This window comes from Hypanus sabinus, unplaced genomic scaffold (assembly GCF_030144855.1).
Source record: "Hypanus sabinus isolate sHypSab1 unplaced genomic scaffold, sHypSab1.hap1 scaffold_1054, whole genome shotgun sequence".
NCBI classification, from domain to species: Eukaryota; Metazoa; Chordata; class Chondrichthyes; order Myliobatiformes; family Dasyatidae; genus Hypanus; species Hypanus sabinus.
Genome location: NW_026779108.1, coordinates 1 through 18,554, shown reverse-complemented (window position 1 = coordinate 18,554; position 18,554 = coordinate 1). Strand labels below are relative to the sequence as shown.

Below are 18,554 nucleotides of genomic sequence, written 5' to 3'. Positions count from 1 at the left end.
ACGGCTGTGTGAAGTGTGCTGCCAATGCACGGATACAGAGTAAATAATCCCTTTAATTATATATAAAAAAACATTTGTTTCTTAAGTTTTTTTTGCAAAAGTCTCTGTCTTGCTCGTGGCTCCGACGGATTGAAGGAGAGGCCCTGGTTCACAGGAGACCACGCCCCAGCTGAACACAATTGCACAATGTCCACTTGTCGCCAATCCAACTCACGGTTCAGAAGGGGGAGGGAGAGGGTAAAGGAGGGAGAGGCAGAGAGGGAGGATTCAGCTGGCTTGAACCACAGAGAGCAGGGACCAGACACAGGGGGCTGGAGCAGCGGACGATGGAGTCCAGAGGAGAGGAGAGGGGGGTAGGAGGGAAGGAGCATGAGACAGTCGGACACATGCGGGACATTCCCCTTGCCACTGTCCAGTCCCGGCACGGGGAGGCTGCTGCCATGACAGTCCTCTGCACCTCACCACCTCTCTGCCTCTTGCCGCTGACCCATATCCAAATCTGTAGCAGGGGAAAGAGAGAGGCCGACAGCTTCTGGGAACCCCTCTCTCTCCTCCATCCAGTCTGACACGGCTCCATTCCAGCCGCCCCTTCCCGGCCTCACACCGAGATCTCGTAGGTGGTCCCTCCGACGCCCGACACCTTCTTCACCCCCTTGTTGGGGCTGAGGGTCACTCCGCTGGAGGTGCCCGGGACGGGGGGCGGCGACGTGCGCCGTGGCTCCGACTTGTTCAGGTGCCGGGGCTGCCCGTTGCTCCGGACGTGGGTCCCTTTCATCTGCACCTCGTCCCTGTCCAAGGGGAGGGAAGAGGACAGAAGGGTTAGCTCGGGAAACAGGGCGCACCCCCCCCTCCCCCTGCCTTACCCCCAGTGTGGGACACGGTGTGACCATCATTTCCTGTCCTCTGCTTCCCACCCACCTCCTCTGAACGAGACACAGGAGCAGAATTAGGCCATTTCACCATGGCCGATCCATTTCCCTCCACCCCAACCTCCCGCCTTCTTCTCCCCGGGACCTGACTCTTCAAAAACGATCAACCTCCACGGTAAATACACTTGGCCCGTGGCAATGCACTCCTAAGATTCCTCTGGCTTAAGAAATTCCTCCTCATCGCCGTTCTAAATGGATGCTCCTGTATCAGAGGCTGTGCCGAATGGTCCCATCAAAAGAGACATCTTCTTCACATCCACTCTATTTGGGTCTTTCAACATTCGACAGGTTTTAATGAGAACCCCCCTAATTTCTCTAAATTTCAGGGTAGTTAAGGCCCAGAGCGATCAATTGCTCCTCAAACGATAAGCCTTTCATTCCTGGAATTATCCTTGCAAACGTGCTCTGGACCCTGTCCCAACGTCAGCACATCCGTTCTTAGATAAAGAGCCCAAAACTGCTCACAATGCCCGAGCGAGTCCTCGCCAGTGCTTCATAAATCCTCAACATTACATTCTAGTCCATTCACCTTCCTCACCACGGATTCAACCTGCAAGTTAACCTCCAGCAAATCCCAAGTCCCTCTGCAGCTCAGATTTTCAAATTTTCTCTCCATTTAGAAAATAGTCGATGCTTTTATTTCTTCTACCAAAGAGCAGGGTCGTACACCTCCTGACACTCGATTCCATTTGCCACTCCTTTGCCCAGTCTCTCAATCGGCCCAAGTCCCTCCGTGGCCTCTCTGCGTCCTGTCCCTCACCTATCTCCGTACCGTCCGCAAACCTGGCCACAGAGCCTTCGATTCCGTCATCCACACAATGCCAAGAGAAGTGAGCCCATCCCCGTGCAACATCAGATATGGTTCTTTTTACTTCCACCCTCTGCCTCCTGCCCGCTCCCTCGACTCCACCACTCACCAGGCCTCCCTATCCCCCTCCCGCCTCATCCCTCTCCCCCACTCCTTCCGTAAGTATGGAGCGAGCTGCAGTCCACTCCACCTGTACGCTTACCTGGGAGGCAGGAGAGGGTGCGTAGAGCCGGCTCCCTCGATGTCCTCTGTCTGCCGTGGGAAGGCTGGGCCCCGGGACGCCTTGCCCTGAGGAGGGGAGACAGGACGGAAGGGGCGAGGGGCTGGCCCCGGGAAGCCGGGCCGGTGAGGGGGCGAGGAGGGTGCCCGGCGCCGGCTCTCCTCTCGGCCCCGCGCCTGGTGCGGGGCCTGGGACAGAAGCCCCTCGCGCTCCCGGGGGCAGCGGGCCAGCAGGTCAGCCTCGCGGTGCATGGCCAGCCGGGCCGAGAGGAAGGGCGAGTGGTAGCCGGGTGCCTCGGACTCGGGGCTGGTAGGCGGGAGGCTGTCCAGGGAGGGGCTGTATTCGTGGGTGGGCTCACCCAGGCTCTTGTAGGAGGTGGAGGTGGTGCCCTCGTCGGGCCCCGGGCCCACGCCGGCCCCGTCTCCAGTCCCCGGCGCCGAGCGGAGGCTGCAGGAGGAGCGGGAGCCCTCGGACGCCGGCTCCAGTGGGAGGCTGCCGTACAGGGTGGGAGAGGTCGGACCCTCGGAGCGCAGGCTGAGACTGCCTGCTCCCTCGGCAGTGGCTGGATCCGGGGAGAGGTCCACTGGACAGACCTGTGCGGAAAGAGAGGGGGGAAAGGTCAAGACATACAGGAATTCGGGGTGCGGGGTCGCAAGAATCCAATTTGTGCCCCTCGTCTTTCCACATTCCCACGCCTCTTCCTTCGGCCCCAGCCTCAGGTACAATACGTCACAAGGAAGCCCTCAGCACCCCCTCCCGCTTTATCTCGAGCTTGCTGCCTCACAGTGACTAGATCTGCGCAGTCTTTCGGCAATGGCCTGACAGGCGTGTTATAAAGTTGTTCTGTAAACTACCCGCTCCCATATTCCGTGCCCAGGCAAAAACTGGCAAGTATCTCCTGCATCTTCCTCTTGAACTGATCTCGCTGTGCTGCCACCTTCTGGGATCCTTGCTCTCGTACGCTGAGGTCCCTCTGTCCATCGACACTCCCCACCGTTCACGGTGCGTGTCCTACCCAGGCACCCCGAGGTCCCCCTGTCCCTCGACACTCCCCACCATTCACGGTGCGTGTCCCACCCTCGTACACCGAGGTCCCCCTGTCCCTCGACACCCCACCGTTCACGGTGCGTTTCCTACCCTCGTACCCCGAGGTCCCCCTGTCCCTCGACACTCCCCAACGTTCACGTTGCGTGTCCTACCCTCGTACACCGAGGTCCCCCTGTCCCTCGACACTCCCCACCGTTCACGGTGTGTTTCCTACCCTCGCACCCCGAGGTCCCCCCGCCCCTCGACACTCCCCACCGTTCACGGTGTGTGTCCTACCCTCGTACCCCGAGGTCCCTCTGTCCATCGACACTCCCCACCGTTCACGGTGCGTGTCCTACCCTCGTACACCGAGGTCCCCCTGTCCCTCGACATTCACCACCATTCACGGTGCGTGTCCTACCCTCGTACACCGAGGTCCCTCTATCCGTCGACATTCACCACCGTTCACGGTGTGTGTCCTACCCTCGCACCCCGAGGTCCCTCTGTCCATCGACACTCCGCACCGTTCACTGTGCGTGTCCTACCCTCGTACACCGAGGTCCCTCTGTCCCTCGACACTCCCCACCGTTCACGGTGCGTGTCCTACCCTCGCACCCCGAGGTCCGCCCGCCCCTCGACACACCCCACTGTTCACGGTGCGTGTCCTACCCTTGTATGCCGAGGTCCCCCTGTCCCTCGACACTCTGCACCGTTCACGGTGCGTGTCCTACCCTCGTACGCCGAGGTCCCCCTGTCCATCGACACTCCCCACCGTTCACAGTGCGTGTCCTACCCTCGTAAACCGAGGTCCTACTGTCCCTCGACAGTCCCCACCGTTCACGGTGCGTGTCCTACCCTCGTACACCGAGGTCCCTCTGTTCCTCGACACTCCCCACCGTTCACGGTGCGTGTCCTACCCTCGTACCCCGAGGTCCCTCTGTCCATCGACACTCCCCACCGTTCACGGTGTGTGTCCTACCCTCGTACCCCGAGGTCCCTCTGTCCATCGACACTCCCCACCGTTCACGGTGCGTGTCCTACCCTCGTAAACCGAGGTCCCTCTACCCCTCGACATTCACCACAGTTCACGGTGCGTGTCCTGCCCTTGTACACCGAGGTCCCCCTGCCCCTGGACACTCCCCACCGTTCACGGTGCGTGTCCTACCCTCGTACCCCGAGGCCCCTCTATCCCTCGACACTCCCCACCGTTCACGGTGCGTGTCCTACCCTCGCACCCCGAGGTCCCCCTGTCCCTCGACACTCCCCACCATTCACGGTGCGTGTCCTACCCTCGTACACCGAGGCCCCCCTGTCCCTCGACACTCCCCACCGTTCACGGTGCGTGTCCTACCCTCGTACACCGAGGTCCCCCTGTCCCTCGACACTCCCCACCGTTCACGGTGTGTTTCCTACCCTCGCACCCCGAGGTCCCCCCGCCCCTCGACACTCCCCACCGTTCACGGTGCGTGTCCTACCCTCGTACGCCGAGGTCCCTCTGTCACTCGACACTCCCCACCGTTCACGGTGCGTGTCCTACCCTCGTACGCCGAGGCCCCTCTGTCCCTCGACACTCCCCACCGTTCACGGTGCGTGTCCTACCCTCGTACGCCGAGGCCCCTCTGTCCCTCGACACTCCCCACCGTTCACGGTGCGTGTCCTACCCTCGTACACCAAGGTCCCCCTGTCCCTCGACACTCCCCACCGTTCACGGTGCGTGTCCTACCCTTGTACGCCGAGGTCCCCCTGTCCCTCGACACTCTGCACCGTTCACGGTGCGTGTCCTACCCTCGTACGCCGAGGTCCCCCTGTCCATCGACACTCCCCACCGTTCACGGTGTGTGTCCTACCCTCGTACCCCGAGGTCCCTCTGTCCATCGACACTCCCCACCGTTCACGGTGCGTGTCCTACCCTCGTACACCGAGGTCCCCCTGTCCCTCGACATTCACCACCATTCACGGTGCGTGTCCTACCCTCGTACACCGAGGTCCCTCTATCCCTCGACATTCACCACCGTTCACGGTGTGTGTCCTACCCTCGCACCCCGAGGTCCCTCTGTCCATCGACACTCCCCACCGTTCACGGTGCGTGTCCTACCCTCGTACAGCGAGGTCCCCCTGTCCATCGACACTCCCCACCGTTCACGGTGCGTGTCCTACCCTCGTACACCGAGGTCCCCCTGTCCATCGACACTCCCCACCGTTCACGGTGTGTGTCCTACCCTCGTACCCCGAGGTCCCTCTGTCCATCGACACTCCCCATCGTTCACGATGCGTGTCCTACCCTCGTACACCGAGGTCCCCCTGTCCCTCGACATTCACCACCATTCACGGTGCGTGTCCTACCCTCGTACACCGAGGTCCCTCTATCCGTCGACATTCACCACCGTTCACGGTGTGTGTCCTACCCTCGCACCCCGAGGTCCCTCTGTCCATCGACACTCCCCACCGATCACGGTGCGTGTCCTACCCTCGTACACCGAGGTCCCTCTATCCCTCAACACTCCCCACCGTTCACGGTGCGTGTCCTACCCTCGTACGCCGAGGCCCCTCTGTCCCTCGACACTCCCCACCGTTCACGGTGCGTGTCCTACCCTAGTACACCAAGGTCCCTCTCTCCCTCGACACTCCCCACCGTTCACGGTGCGTGTCCTACCCTCGTACACCAAGGTCCCCCTGTCCCTCGACACTCCCCACCGTTCACGGTGCGTGTCCTACCCTTGTACGCCGAGGTCCCCCTGTCCCTTGACACTCTGCACCGTTCACGGTGCGTGTCCTACCCTCTTACGCCGAGGTCCCCCTGTCCATCGACACTCCCCACCGTTCACGGTGCGTGTCCTACCCTCGTAAACCGAGGTCCTACTGTCCCTCGACAGTCCCCACCGTTAACGGTGCGTGTCCTACCCTCGTACACCGACGTCCCTCTGTCCCTCGACACTCCCCACCGTTCACGGTGCGTGTCCTACCCTCGTACCCCGAGGTCCCTCTGTCCATCGACACTCCCCACCGTTCACGGTGTGTGTCCTACCCTCGTACCCCGAGGTCCCTCTGTCCATCGACACTCCCCACCGTTCACTGTGCGTGTCCTACCCTCGTACACCGAGGTCCCTCTACCCCTCGACATTCACCACCGTTCACGGTGCGTGTCCTGCCCTTGTACACCGAGGTCCCCCTGCCCCTGGACACTCCCCACCGTTCACGGTGCGTGTCCTACCCTCGTACCCCGAGGCCCCTCTATCCCTCGACACTCCCCACCGTTCACGGTGCGTGTCCTCCCCTCGCACCCCGAGGTCCCCGTCCCTCGACACTCCCCACCATTCACGGTGCGTGTCCTACCCTCGTACACCGAGGCCCCCCTGTCCCTCGACACTCCCCACCGTTCACGGTGCGTGTCCTACCCTCGTACGCCGAGGCCCCTCTGTCCCTCGACACTCCCCACCGTTCACGGTGCGTGTCCTACCCTTGTACGCCGAGGTCCCCCTGTCCCTCGACACTCTGCACCGTTCACGGTGCGTGTCCTACCCTTGTATGCCGAGGTCCCTCTGTCCATCGACACTCCCCACCGTTCACGGTGTGTGTCCTACCCTCGTACCCCGAGGTCCCTCTGTCCATCGACACTCCCCACCGTTCACGGTGCGTGTCCTACCCTCGTACACCGAGGTCCCCCTGTCCCTCGACATTCACCACCATTCACGGTGCGTGTCCTACCCTCGTACCCCGAGGCCCCTCTATCCCTCGACACTCCCCACCGTTCACGGTGCGTGTCCTCCCCTCGCACCCCGAGGTCCCCGTCCCTCGACACTCCCCACCATTCACGGTGCGTGTCCTACCCTCGTACACCGAGGCCCCCCTGTCCCTCGACACTCCCCACCGTTCACGGTGCGTGTCCTACCCTCGTACGCCGAGGCCCCTCTGTCCCTCGACACTCCCCACCGTTCACGGTGCGTGTCCTACCCTTGTACGCCGAGGTCCCCCTGTCCCTCGACACTCTGCACCGTTCACGGTGCGTGTCCTACCCTTGTATGCCGAGGTCCCTCTGTCCATCGACACTCCCCACCGTTCACGGTGTGTGTCCTACCCTCGTACCCCGAGGTCCCTCTGTCCATCGACACTCCCCACCGTTCACGGTGCGTGTCCTACCCTCGTACACCGAGGTCCCCCTGTCCCTCGACATTCACCACCATTCACGGTGCGTGTCCTACCCTCGTACACCGAGGTCCCTCTATCCCTCGACATTCACCACCGTTCACGGTGTGTGTCCTACCCTCGCACCCCGAGGTCCCTCTGTCCATCGACACTCCCCACCGTTCACGGTGCGTGTCCTACCCTCGTACAGCGAGGTCCCCCTGTCCATCGACACTCCCCACCGTTCACGGTGCGTGTCCTACCCTCGTACACCGAGGTCCCCGTCCATCGACACTCCCCACCGTTCATGGTGTGTGTCCTACCCTCGTACCCCGAGGTTCCTCTATCCCTCGACACTCCCCACCGTTCACGGTGCGTGTCCTACCCTCGTACACCGAGGTCCCCCTGTCCCTCGACACTCCCCACCATTCACGGTGTGTCTGTGTGTCTCCCCTACACTTGTACACCGAGATCCCTCAGTCTGGTGGCACTCCACACCACTCACAGTGGGTATCCTACACCTGTACACTGAGGTCCCTCTGTCCGTCAACCCTCCCAAAAATTCACGGTGCATGTTCTACCCTTTTTGGATCTCTGGAGAGGTACAACCCAGTCCTGGTGACAGTAAAACTGCCTCTGCCTTTGCCATTACAGAAACACACGGGCCACTGCCCCAAGATACGGCTCAGTCAGCTTCGAAAGAGGATGCCTCGAGGAGCTGGCATCCAGCATTCAGGACCCCCACTGCCCAGGACATGCCAATAAACAGCCCAAGCTGGGAAACTCCTCCGGGGACAGACGGGGCAGCAGAACACAGGAGCTGGGACCACGTGGAGATTCCAGCTGGGGGGGGAGGGGGGGGGTAAACTCAGTGGGCTGCAGGCCAAGGGGAAACGGTGGAGACGGGGATGGAGTGCAGGAGCCGACGGCTTGTCAGGGAACGAGAGGAAGGTACCTTGTCGCTGGCAGAGTGCGTCAGGGCGACGTGGTTGCGTCCGGGGCTGCTGTAGGTTGGCCGGTACTTGTACATGGTGGGAGTCGGAGGATTCTCCGCTCGGTGAAGGAGACTGCTCTCTGTGGAGACAATAGGAGAGGGTGGGAAGCACGAGGGAGGGGGGAATGGGGGAAATGAGGGGGAATGGGGGAAATGAGGGAATGGGGAAATGAGGAGGAATGGGGGTAATTAATAACACGAACGGAAGACACTAGAAAGCACGTTCATTATGACACTCAAACCTAAGGGTACCAGAGATTTACTGTCATAAACACTGGGGATGAAGTGGGGGGACACACTGTGGGGGTGATGTAGAGGGAGCTCCAAACCGTGTCTGACCCGTGTCCCGGGAGCGCTCGCTGTCCACACTGGGGATAAAGTTGGGGGACACACTGTGGGTGTGATATAGAGGGAGCTCCACACCGTGTCTGACACGTGTCCCGGGAGCGCTCGGTGTCCACACTGGACACACTGTGGGGGTGATGTAGAGGGAGCTCCGCACCATGTCTGACCCGTGACCCGGGAGCGTTCGGTGCCCCCACTGGGGATAAAGTGGGGGGACACACTGTGGGGGTGATATAGAGGGAGCTCCACACCGTGTCTGACCCGTGTCCCGGGACCGCTCGGTGCCCCCACTGGGGATAAAGTTGGGGGACACACTGTGAGGGTGATGTAGAGGGAGCTCCACACCGTGTCTGACCCGTGTCCCGGGAGCGCTCGGTGCCCACACTGGGGATAAAGTGGGGGGACACACTGTGGGGGTGATGTAGAGGGAGCTCCACACCGTGTCTGACCCGTGTCCCGGGACCGCTCGGTGCCCCCACTGGGGATAAAGTTGGGGGACACACTGTGGGGGTGATGTAGAGGGAGCTCCACACCGTGTCTGACCCGTGTCCCGGGAGCGCTCGGTGCCCACACTGGGGATAAAGTGGGGGGACACACTGTGGGGGTGATATAGAGGGAGCTCCACACCGTGTCTGACCCCTGTCCCGGGAGCGCTCGGTGTCCACACTGGGGATAAAGTGGGGGGACACACTGTGGGGGTGATGTAGAGGGAGCTCCACACCGTGTCTGACACTTGTCCCGGGAGCGCTCGGTGCCCACACTGGGGATAAAGTGGGGGGGGGACACTGGGGGTGATGTAGAGGGAGCTCCACACCGTGTCTGACCCGTGTCCCGGGAGCGCTCGATGCCCACACTGGGGATAAAGTGGGGGGGACACACTGTGGGGGTGATGTAGAGGGAGCTCCACACCGTGTCTGACCCGTGTCCCGGGAGCGCTCGGTGTCCACACTGGGGATAAAGTGGGGGGGACACACTGTGGGGGTGATGTAGAGGGAGCTCCACACCGTGTCTGACACTTGTCCCGGGAGCGCTCGGTGTCCACACTGGGATAAAGTGGGGGGACACACTGTGGGGGTGATGTAGAGGGAGCTCCACACCGTGTCTGACCCGTGTCCCGGGAGCGCTCGGTACCCACACTGGGGATAAAGTGGGGGGACACACTGTGCGGGAGATGTAGAGGGAGCTCCACACCGTGTCTGACCCGTGTCCCGGGACCGCTCGGTGCCCCCACTGGGGATAAAGTTGGGGGACACACTGTGGGGGTGATGTAGAGGGAGCTCCACACCGTGTCTGACCCGTGTCCCGGGAGCGCTCGGTGCCCCCACTGGGGATAAAGTGGGGGGACACACTGTGGGGGTGATGTAGAGGGAGCTCCACACCGTGTCTGACCCGTGTCCCGGGAGCGCTCGGTGCCCACACTGGGGATAAAGTGGGGGGACACACTGTGGGGGTGATGTAGAGGGAGCTCCACACCGTGTCTGACCCGTGTCCCGGGAGCGTTCGGTGTCCACACTGGGGATAAAGTGGGGGGACACACTGTGGGGGTGATGTAGAGGGAGCTCCACACCGTGTCTGACCCGTGTCCCGGGACCGCTCGGTGCCCCCACTGGGGATAAAGTTGGGGGACACACTGTGGGGGTGATGTAGAGGGAGCTCCACACCGTGTCTGACCCGTGTCCCGGGAGCGCTCGGTGCCCACACTGGGGATAAAGTGGGGGGACACACTGTGGGGGTGATATAGAGGGAGCTCCACACCGTGTCTGACCCCTGTCCCGGGAGCGCTCGGTGTCCACACTGGGGATAAAGTGGGGGGGACACACTGGGGGTGATGTAGAGGGAGCTCCACACCGTGTCTGACCCGTGTCCCGGGAGCGCTCGGTGTCCACACTGGGGATAAAGTGGGGGGACACACTGTGGGGGTGATGTAGAGGGAGCTCCACACCGTGTCTGACCCGTGTCCCGGGAGCGCTCGGTGTCCACACTGGGGATAAAGTTGGGGGACACACTGTGCGTGTGATATAGAGGGAGCTCCACACCGTGTCTGACCCGTGTCCCGGGAGCGCTCGGTGTCCACACTGGACACACTGTGGGGGTGATGTAGAGGGAGCACCGCACCGTGTCTGACCCGTGACCCGGGAGCGTTCGGTGCCCCCACTGGGGATAAAGTGGGGGGACACACTGTGGGGGTGATGTAGAGGGAGCTCCACACCGTGTCTGACCCGTGTCCCGGGACCGCTCGGTGCCCCCACTGGGGATAAAGTTGGGGGACACACTGTGGGGGTGATGTAGAGGGAGCTCCACACCGTGTCTGACCCGTGTCCCGGGAGCGCTCGGTGCCCACACTGGGGATAAAGTGGGGGGACACACTGTGGGGGTGATGTAGAGGGAGCTCCACACCGTGTCTGACCCGTGTCCCGGGAGCGTTCGGTGTCCACACTGGGGATAAAGTGGGGGGACACACTGTGGGGGTGATGTAGAGGGAGCTCCACACCGTGTCTGACACTTGTCCCGGGAGCGCTCGGTGCCCACACTGGGGATAAAGTGGGGGGGGGACACTGGGGGTGATGTAGAGGGAGCTCCACACCGTGTCTGACCCGTGTCCCGGGAGCGCTCGATGCCCACACTGGGGATAAAGTGGGGGGGACACACTGTGGGGGTGATGTAGAGGGAGCTCCACACCGTGTCTGACCCGTGTCCCGGGAGCGCTCGGTGCCCACACTGGGGATAAAGTGGGGGGGACACACTGTGGGGGTGATGTAGAGGGAGCTCCACACCGTGTCTGACACTTGTCCCGGGAGCGCTCGGTGCCCACACTGGGGATAAAGTGGGGGGACACACTGTGGGGGTGATGTAGAGGGAGCTCCACACCGTGTCTGACCCGTGTCCCGGGAGCGCTCGGTGTCCACACTGGGGATAAAGTGGGGGGACACACTGTGGGGGTGATGTAGAGGGAGCTCCACACCGTGTCTGACACGTGTCCCGGGAGCACTCGGTGTCCACACTGGGGATAAAGTGGGGGGACACCCTGTGGGGGTGATGTAGAGGGAGCTCCACACCGTGTCTGACCCGTGTCCCGGGAGCGCTCGGTGTCCACACTGGGAATAAAGTGGGGGGACACACTGTGGGGGTGATGTAGAGGGAGCTCCACACCGTGTCTGACCCGTGTCCCGGGAGCGTTCGGTGCCCACACTGGGGATAAAGTGGGGGGACACACTGTAGGGGTGATGTAGAGGGAGCTCCACACCGTGTCTGACCCGTGTACCGGGAGCGCTCGGTGCCCACACTGGGGATAAAGTGGGGGGACACACTGTGCGGGTGATGTAGAGGGAGCTCCACACCGTGTCTGACCCCTGTCCCGGGAGCGCTCGGTGTCCACACTGGGGATAAAGTGGGGGGACACACTGTGGGGGTGATGTAGAGGGAGCTCCACACCGTGTCTGACCCGTGTCCCGGGAGCGCTCGGTGTCCACACTGGGGATAAAGTGGGGGGGACACACTGTGGGGGTGATGTAGAGGGAGCTCCACACGGTGTCTGACCCGTGTCCCGGGAGCGCTCGGTGCCGACACTGGGGATAAAGTGTGGGGACACACTGTGGGGGTGATGTAGAGGGAGCTCCACACCGTGTCTGTCCCGTGTCCCGGGAGCGCTCGGTGTCCACACTGGGATAAAGTGGGGGGACACACTGTGGGGGTGATGTAGAGGGAGCTCCACACCGTGTCTGACCCGTGTCCCGGGAGCGCTCGGTACCCACACTGGGGATAAAGTGGGGGGACACACTGTGCGGGAGATGTAGAGGGAGCTCCACACCGTGTCTGACCCGTGTCCCGGGACCGCTCGGTGCCCCCACTGGGGATAAAGTTGGGGGACACACTGTGGGGGTGATGTAGAGGGAGCTCCACACCGTGTCTGACCCGTGTCCCGGGAGCGCTCGGTGCCCACACTGGGGATAAAGTGGGGGGACACACTGTGGGGGTGATGTAGAGGGAGCTCCACACCGTGTCTGACCCGTGTCCCGGGAGCGTTCGGTGTCCACACTGGGGATAAAGTGGGGGGACACACTGTGGGGGTGATGTAGAGGGAGCTCCACACCGTGTCTGACCCGTGTCCCGGGACCGCTCGGTGCCCCCACTGGGGATAAAGTTGGGGGACACACTGTGGGGGTGATGTAGAGGGAGCTCCACACCGTGTCTGACCCGTGTCCCGGGAGCGCTCGGTGCCCACACTGGGGATAAAGTGGGGGGACACACTGTGGGGGTGATGTAGAGGGAGCTCCACACCGTGTCTGACCCGTGTCCCGGGAGCGTTCGGTGTCCACACTGGGGATAAAGTGGGGGGACACACTGTGGGGGTGATGTAGAGGGAGCTCCACACCGTGTCTGACACTTGTCCCGGGAGCGCTCGGTGCCCACACTGGGGATAAAGTGGGGGGGGGACACTGGGGGTGATGTAGAGGGAGCTCCACACCGTGTCTGACCCGTGTCCCGGGAGCGCTCGATGCCCACACTGGGGATAAAGTGGGGGGGACACACTGTGGGGGTGATGTAGAGGGAGCTCCACACCGTGTCTGACCCGTGTCCCGGGAGCGCTCGGTGCCCACACTGGGGATAAAGTGGGGGGGACACACTGTGGGGGTGATGTAGAGGGAGCTCCACACCGTGTCTGACACTTGTCCCGGGAGCGCTCGGTGCCCACACTGGGGATAAAGTGGGGGGACACACTGTGGGGGTGATGTAGAGGGAGCTCCACACCGTGTCTGACCCGTGTCCCGGGAGCGCTCGGTGTCCACACTGGGGATAAAGTGGGGGGACACACTGTGGGGGTGATGTAGAGGGAGCTCCACACCGTGTCTGACACGTGTCCCGGGAGCACTCGGTGTCCACACTGGGGATAAAGTGGGGGGACACCCTGTGGGGGTGATGTAGAGGGAGCTCCACACCGTGTCTGACCCGTGTCCCGGGAGCGCTCGGTGTCCACACTGGGAATAAAGTGGGGGGACACACTGTGGGGGTGATGTAGAGGGAGCTCCACACCGTGTCTGACCCGTGTCCCGGGAGCGTTCGGTGCCCACACTGGGGATAAAGTGGGGGGACACACTGTAGGGGTGATGTAGAGGGAGCTCCACACCGTGTCTGACCCGTGTCCCGGGAGCGCTCGGTGCCCACACTGGGGATAAAGTGGGGGGACACACTGTGCGGGTGATGTAGAGGGAGCTCCACACCGTGTCTGACCCCTGTCCCGGGAGCGCTCGGTGTCCACACTGGGGATAAAGTGGGGGGACACACTGTGGGGGTGATGTAGAGGGAGCTCCACACCGTGTCTGACCCGTGTCCCGGGAGCGCTCGGTGTCCACACTGGGGATAAAGTGGGGGGGACACACTGTGGGGGTGATGTAGAGGGAGCTCCACACGGTGTCTGACCCGTGTCCCGGGAGCGCTCGGTGCCGACACTGGGGATAAAGTGTGGGGACACACTGTGGGGGTGATGTAGAGGGAGCTCCACACCGTGTCTGTCCCGTGTCCCGGGAGCGCTCGGTGTCCACACTGGGATAAAGTGGGGGGACACACTGTGGGGGTGATGTAGAGGGAGCTCCACACCGTGTCTGACCCGTGTCCCGGGAGCGCTCGGTACCCACACTGGGGATAAAGTGGGGGGACACACTGTGCGGGAGATGTAGAGGGAGCTCCACACCGTGTCTGACCCGTGTCCCGGGACCGCTCGGTGCCCCCACTGGGGATAAAGTTGGGGGACACACTGTGGGGGTGATGTAGAGGGAGCTCCACACCGTGTCTGACCCGTGTCCCGGGAGCGCTCGGTGCCCACACTGGGGATAAAGTGGGGGGACACACTGTGGGGGTGATGTAGAGGGAGCTCCACACCGTGTCTGACCCGTGTCCCGGGAGCGTTCGGTGTCCACACTGGGGATAAAGTGGGGGGACACACTGTGGGGGTGATGTAGAGGGAGCTCCACACCGTGTCTGACCCGTGTCCCGGGAGCGCTCGGTGCCCACACTGGGGATAAAGTGGGGGGACACACTGTGGGGGTGATGTAGAGGGAGCTCCATACCGTGTCTGACCCGTGTCCCGGGAGCGCTCGGTGCCCACACTGGGGATAAAGTGGGGGGGACACACTGGGGGTGATGTAGAGGGAGCTCCACACCGTGTCTGACCCGTGTCCCGGGAGCGCTCGATGCCCACACTGGGGATAAAGTGGGGGGGACACACTGTGGGGGTGATGTAGAGGGAGCTCCACACCGTGTCTGACACTTGTCCCGGGAGCGCTCGGTGCCCACACTGGGGATAAAGTGGGGGGACAGACTGTGGGGGTGATGTAGAGGGAGCTCCACACCGTGTCTGATCCGTGTCCCGGGAGCGCTCGGTGTCCACACTGGGGATAAAGTGGGGGGACACACTGTGGGGGTGATGTAGAGGGAGCTCCACACCGTGTCTGACACGTGTCCCGGGAGTACTCGGTGTCCACACTGGGGATAAAGTGGGGGGACACACTGTGGGGGTGATGGAGAGGGAGCTCCACACCGTGTCTGACCCGTGTCCCGGGAGCGCTCGGTGTCCACACTGGGAATAAAGTGGGGGGACACACTGTGGGGGTGATGTAGAGGGAGCTCCACACCGTGTCTGACCCGTGTCCCGGGAGCGTTCGGTGCCCACACTGGGGATAAAGTGGGGGGACACACTGTGGGGGTGATGTAGAGGGAGCTCCACACCTTGTCTGACCCGTGTCCCGGGAGCGCTCGGTGCCCACACTGGGGATAAAGTGGGGGACACACTGTGGGGGTGATGTAGAGGGAGCTCCACACCGTGTCTGACCCCTGTCCCGGGAGCGCTCGGTGTCCACACTGGGGATAAAGTGGGGGGACACACTGTGGGGGTGATGTAGAGGGAGCTCCACACCGTGTCTGACCCGTGTCCCGGGAGCGCTCGGTGTCCACACTGGGGATAAAGTGGGGGGGACACACTGTGGGGGTGATGTAGAGGGAGCTCCACACCGTGTCTGACCCGTGTCCCGGGAGCGCTCGGTGCCGACACTGGGGATAAAGTGGGGGGGGACACTGTGGGGGTGATGTAGAGGGAGCTCCACACCGTGTCTGACACTTGTCCCGGGAGCACTTGGTGTCCACAATGGGGATAAAGTGGGGACACACTGTGGGGATGATGTAGAGGGAGCTCCACACCGTGTTTGACCCGTGTCCCGGGAGCGCTCGGTGCCCACACTGGGGATAAAGTGGGGGGACACACTGTGGGGGTGATGTAGAGGGAGCTCCACACCGTGTCTGACCCGTGTGCCGGGAGCGCTCGGTGCCCACACTGGGGATAAAGTGGGGGGGACACACTGGGGGTGATGTAGAGGGAGCTCCACACCGTGTCTGACCCGTGTCCCGGGTGCGCTCGACGCCCACACTGGGGATAAAGTGGGGGGGACACACTGTGGGGGTGATGTAGAGGGAGCTCCACACCGTGTCTGACCCGTGTCCCGGGAGCGCTCGGTGCCCACACTGGGGATAAAGTGGGGGGGACAGACTGTGGGGGAGATGTAGAGGGAGCTCCACACCGTGTCTGACACTTGTCCCGGGAGCGCTCGGTGCCCACACTGGGGATAAAGTGGGGGGACACACTGTGGGGGTGATGTAGAGGGAGCTCCACACCGTGTCTGACCCGTGTCCCGGGAGCGCTCGGTGCCCACACTGGGGATAAAAGTGGGGGGGACACACTGGGGGTGATGTAGAGGGAGCTCCACACCGTGTCTGACCCGTGTCCCGGGAGCGCTCGATGCCCACACTGGGGATAAAATGGGGGGGACACACTGTGGGGGTGATGTAGAGGGAGCTCCACACCGTGTCTGACCCGTGTCCCGGGAGCGCTCGGTGCCCACACTGGGGATAAAGTGGGGGGGACAGACTGTGGGGGAGATGTAGAGGGAGCTCCACACCGTGTCTGACCCCTGTCCCGGGAGCGCTCGGTGCCCACACTGGGGATAAAGTGGGGGGACACACTGTGGGGGTGATGTAGAGGGAGCTCCACACCGTGTCTGACCCGTGTCCCGGGAGCTCTCGGTGTCCACACTGGGGATAAAGTGGGGGGACACACTGTGGGGGTGATGTAGAGGGAGCTCCACAACCGTGTCTGACACGTGTCCCGGGAGCACTCGGTGTCCACACTGGGGATAAAGTGGGGGGGACACACTGTGGGGGTGATGTAGAGGGAGCTCCACACCGTGTCTGACCCGTGTCCCGGGAGCGCTCGGTGTCCACAGTGGGAATAAAGTGGGGGGACACACTGTGGGGGTGATGTAGAGGGAGCTCCACACCGTGTCTGACCCGTGTCCCGGGAGCATTCGGTGCCCACACTGGGGATAAAGTGGGGGGACACACTGTGGGGGTGATGTAGAGGGAGCTCCACACCGTGTCTGACCCGTGTCCCGGGAGCGCTCGGTGCCCACACTGGGGATAAAGTGGGGGGACACACTGTGGGGGTGATGTAGAGGGAGCTCCACACCGTGTCTGACCCCTGTCCCGGGAGCGCTCGGTGTCCACACTGGGGATAAAGTGTGGGGACACACTGTGGGGGTGATGTAGAGGGAGCTCCACACCGTGTCTGACCCGTGTCCCGGGAGCGCTCGGTGTCCACACTGGGGATAAATTGGGGGGGACACACTGTGGGGGTGATGTAGAGGGAGCTCCACACCGTGTCTGACCCGTGTCCCGGGAGCGCTCGGTGCCGACACTGGGGATGAAGTCGGGGGACACACTGTGGGGGTGATGTAGAGGGAGCTCCACACCGTGTCTGACCCGTGTCCCGGGAGCGCTCGGTGTCCACACTGGGATAAAGTGGGGGGACACACTGTGGGGGTGATGTAGAGGGAGCTCCACCCCCGTGTCCCGGGAGCGCTCGGTACCCACACTGGGGATAAAGTGGGGGGACACACTGTGGGGGTGATGTAGAGGGAGCTCCACACCGTGTCTGACCCGTGTCCCGGGAGCGCTTGGTGCCCACACTGGTGATAAAGTGGGGGGACACACTGTTGGGGTGATGTAGAGGGAGCTCCACACCGTGTCTGACCCTTGTCCTGGAGCGCTCGGTGCCCACACTGGTGATAAAGTGGGGGGACACACTGTGGGGTGATGTAGAGGGAGCTCCACACCGTGTCTGACCCGTGTCCCGGGAGCGCTCGGTGTCCACACTGGGATAAAGTGGGGGGACACACTGTGGGGGTGATGTAGAGGGAGCTCCACACCGTGTCTGACCCGTGTTCCGGGAGCGCTCGGTACCCACACTGGGGATAAAGTGGGGGGACACACTGTGCGGGTGATGTAGAGGGAGCTCCACACCGTGTCTGACCCTTGTCCTGGGAGCGCTCGGTGCCCACACTGGTGATAAAGTGGGGGGACACACTGTGGGGGTGATGTAGAGGGAGCTCCACACCATGTCTGACCCGTGTCCTGGGAGCGCTCGGTGCCCACACTGGGGATAAAGTGGGGGGACACACTGTAGGGGTGATGTAGAGGGAGCTCCACACCGTGTCCTGACCCGTGTCCCGGGAGCGCTCGGTACCCACACTGGGAAGAGAGCTGGGATCTGGGTCTGCGGAAGGAAACAGATGCCTTACCCTCATTGGTTGCCAGTGACAGATGAGTCCGCAGCCCGGAATACCGGTTGAGGTCTGGTTTCGGAGGCGGAGGAGGCTCGATATCTGTGGACTGGCTCTCCAGCACCACCAGGCTTCCCCTCGACTGGTGGAGGAGAGAGGACCATCGTTAGTCTGTGAGAATGGGCCCTCTGGAGCCAGTGTCCCGTACTCACCGGAACAGCCCCTCCCCAGATTCTCCCCCCACTTACCCGGGTCCGTGTGAGGCTGGTCTGGATACCGTTGTCCATCAGCTTCATGGTGACCTCAGTGTCGGAGACCGTGGGCCGCAGAAGGGTGTCTGCACCGGGACCTGGTACTCTCTCTTCTCCCGGGAAATGTACCTGCAGGGAGAGCGAAGCTATGAGTGAGCTCTGACGAAGGGAAGGGGGAACAGTGAGGGAGGGGGAGGAGGGAACAGTGAGGAAGGGGAAAGGAGGGAACAGTGAGGAAGGGGAAAGGAGGGAAC

At 62.7% G+C, this 18,554-nt stretch overlaps 1 protein-coding gene across 1 annotated transcript; it reads right to left on the bottom strand.

Annotated features, from left to right (window-relative positions):
• Nucleotides 1–35: 35 nt before the first annotated feature.
• Nucleotides 36–18,429, bottom strand: LOC132386196 (palmitoyltransferase ZDHHC5-like; the record flags this gene model as incomplete). The annotated part of the gene is made up of 5 exons (XM_059958479.1): nucleotides 36–788; nucleotides 1,940–2,550; nucleotides 8,061–8,179; nucleotides 18,068–18,191; nucleotides 18,298–18,429. Coding segments are annotated over 5 exons (1,176 nt in total), but the record flags the coding sequence as incomplete, so codon positions are not given.
• Between the last annotated feature and the right edge of the window lie 125 nt (nucleotides 18,430–18,554).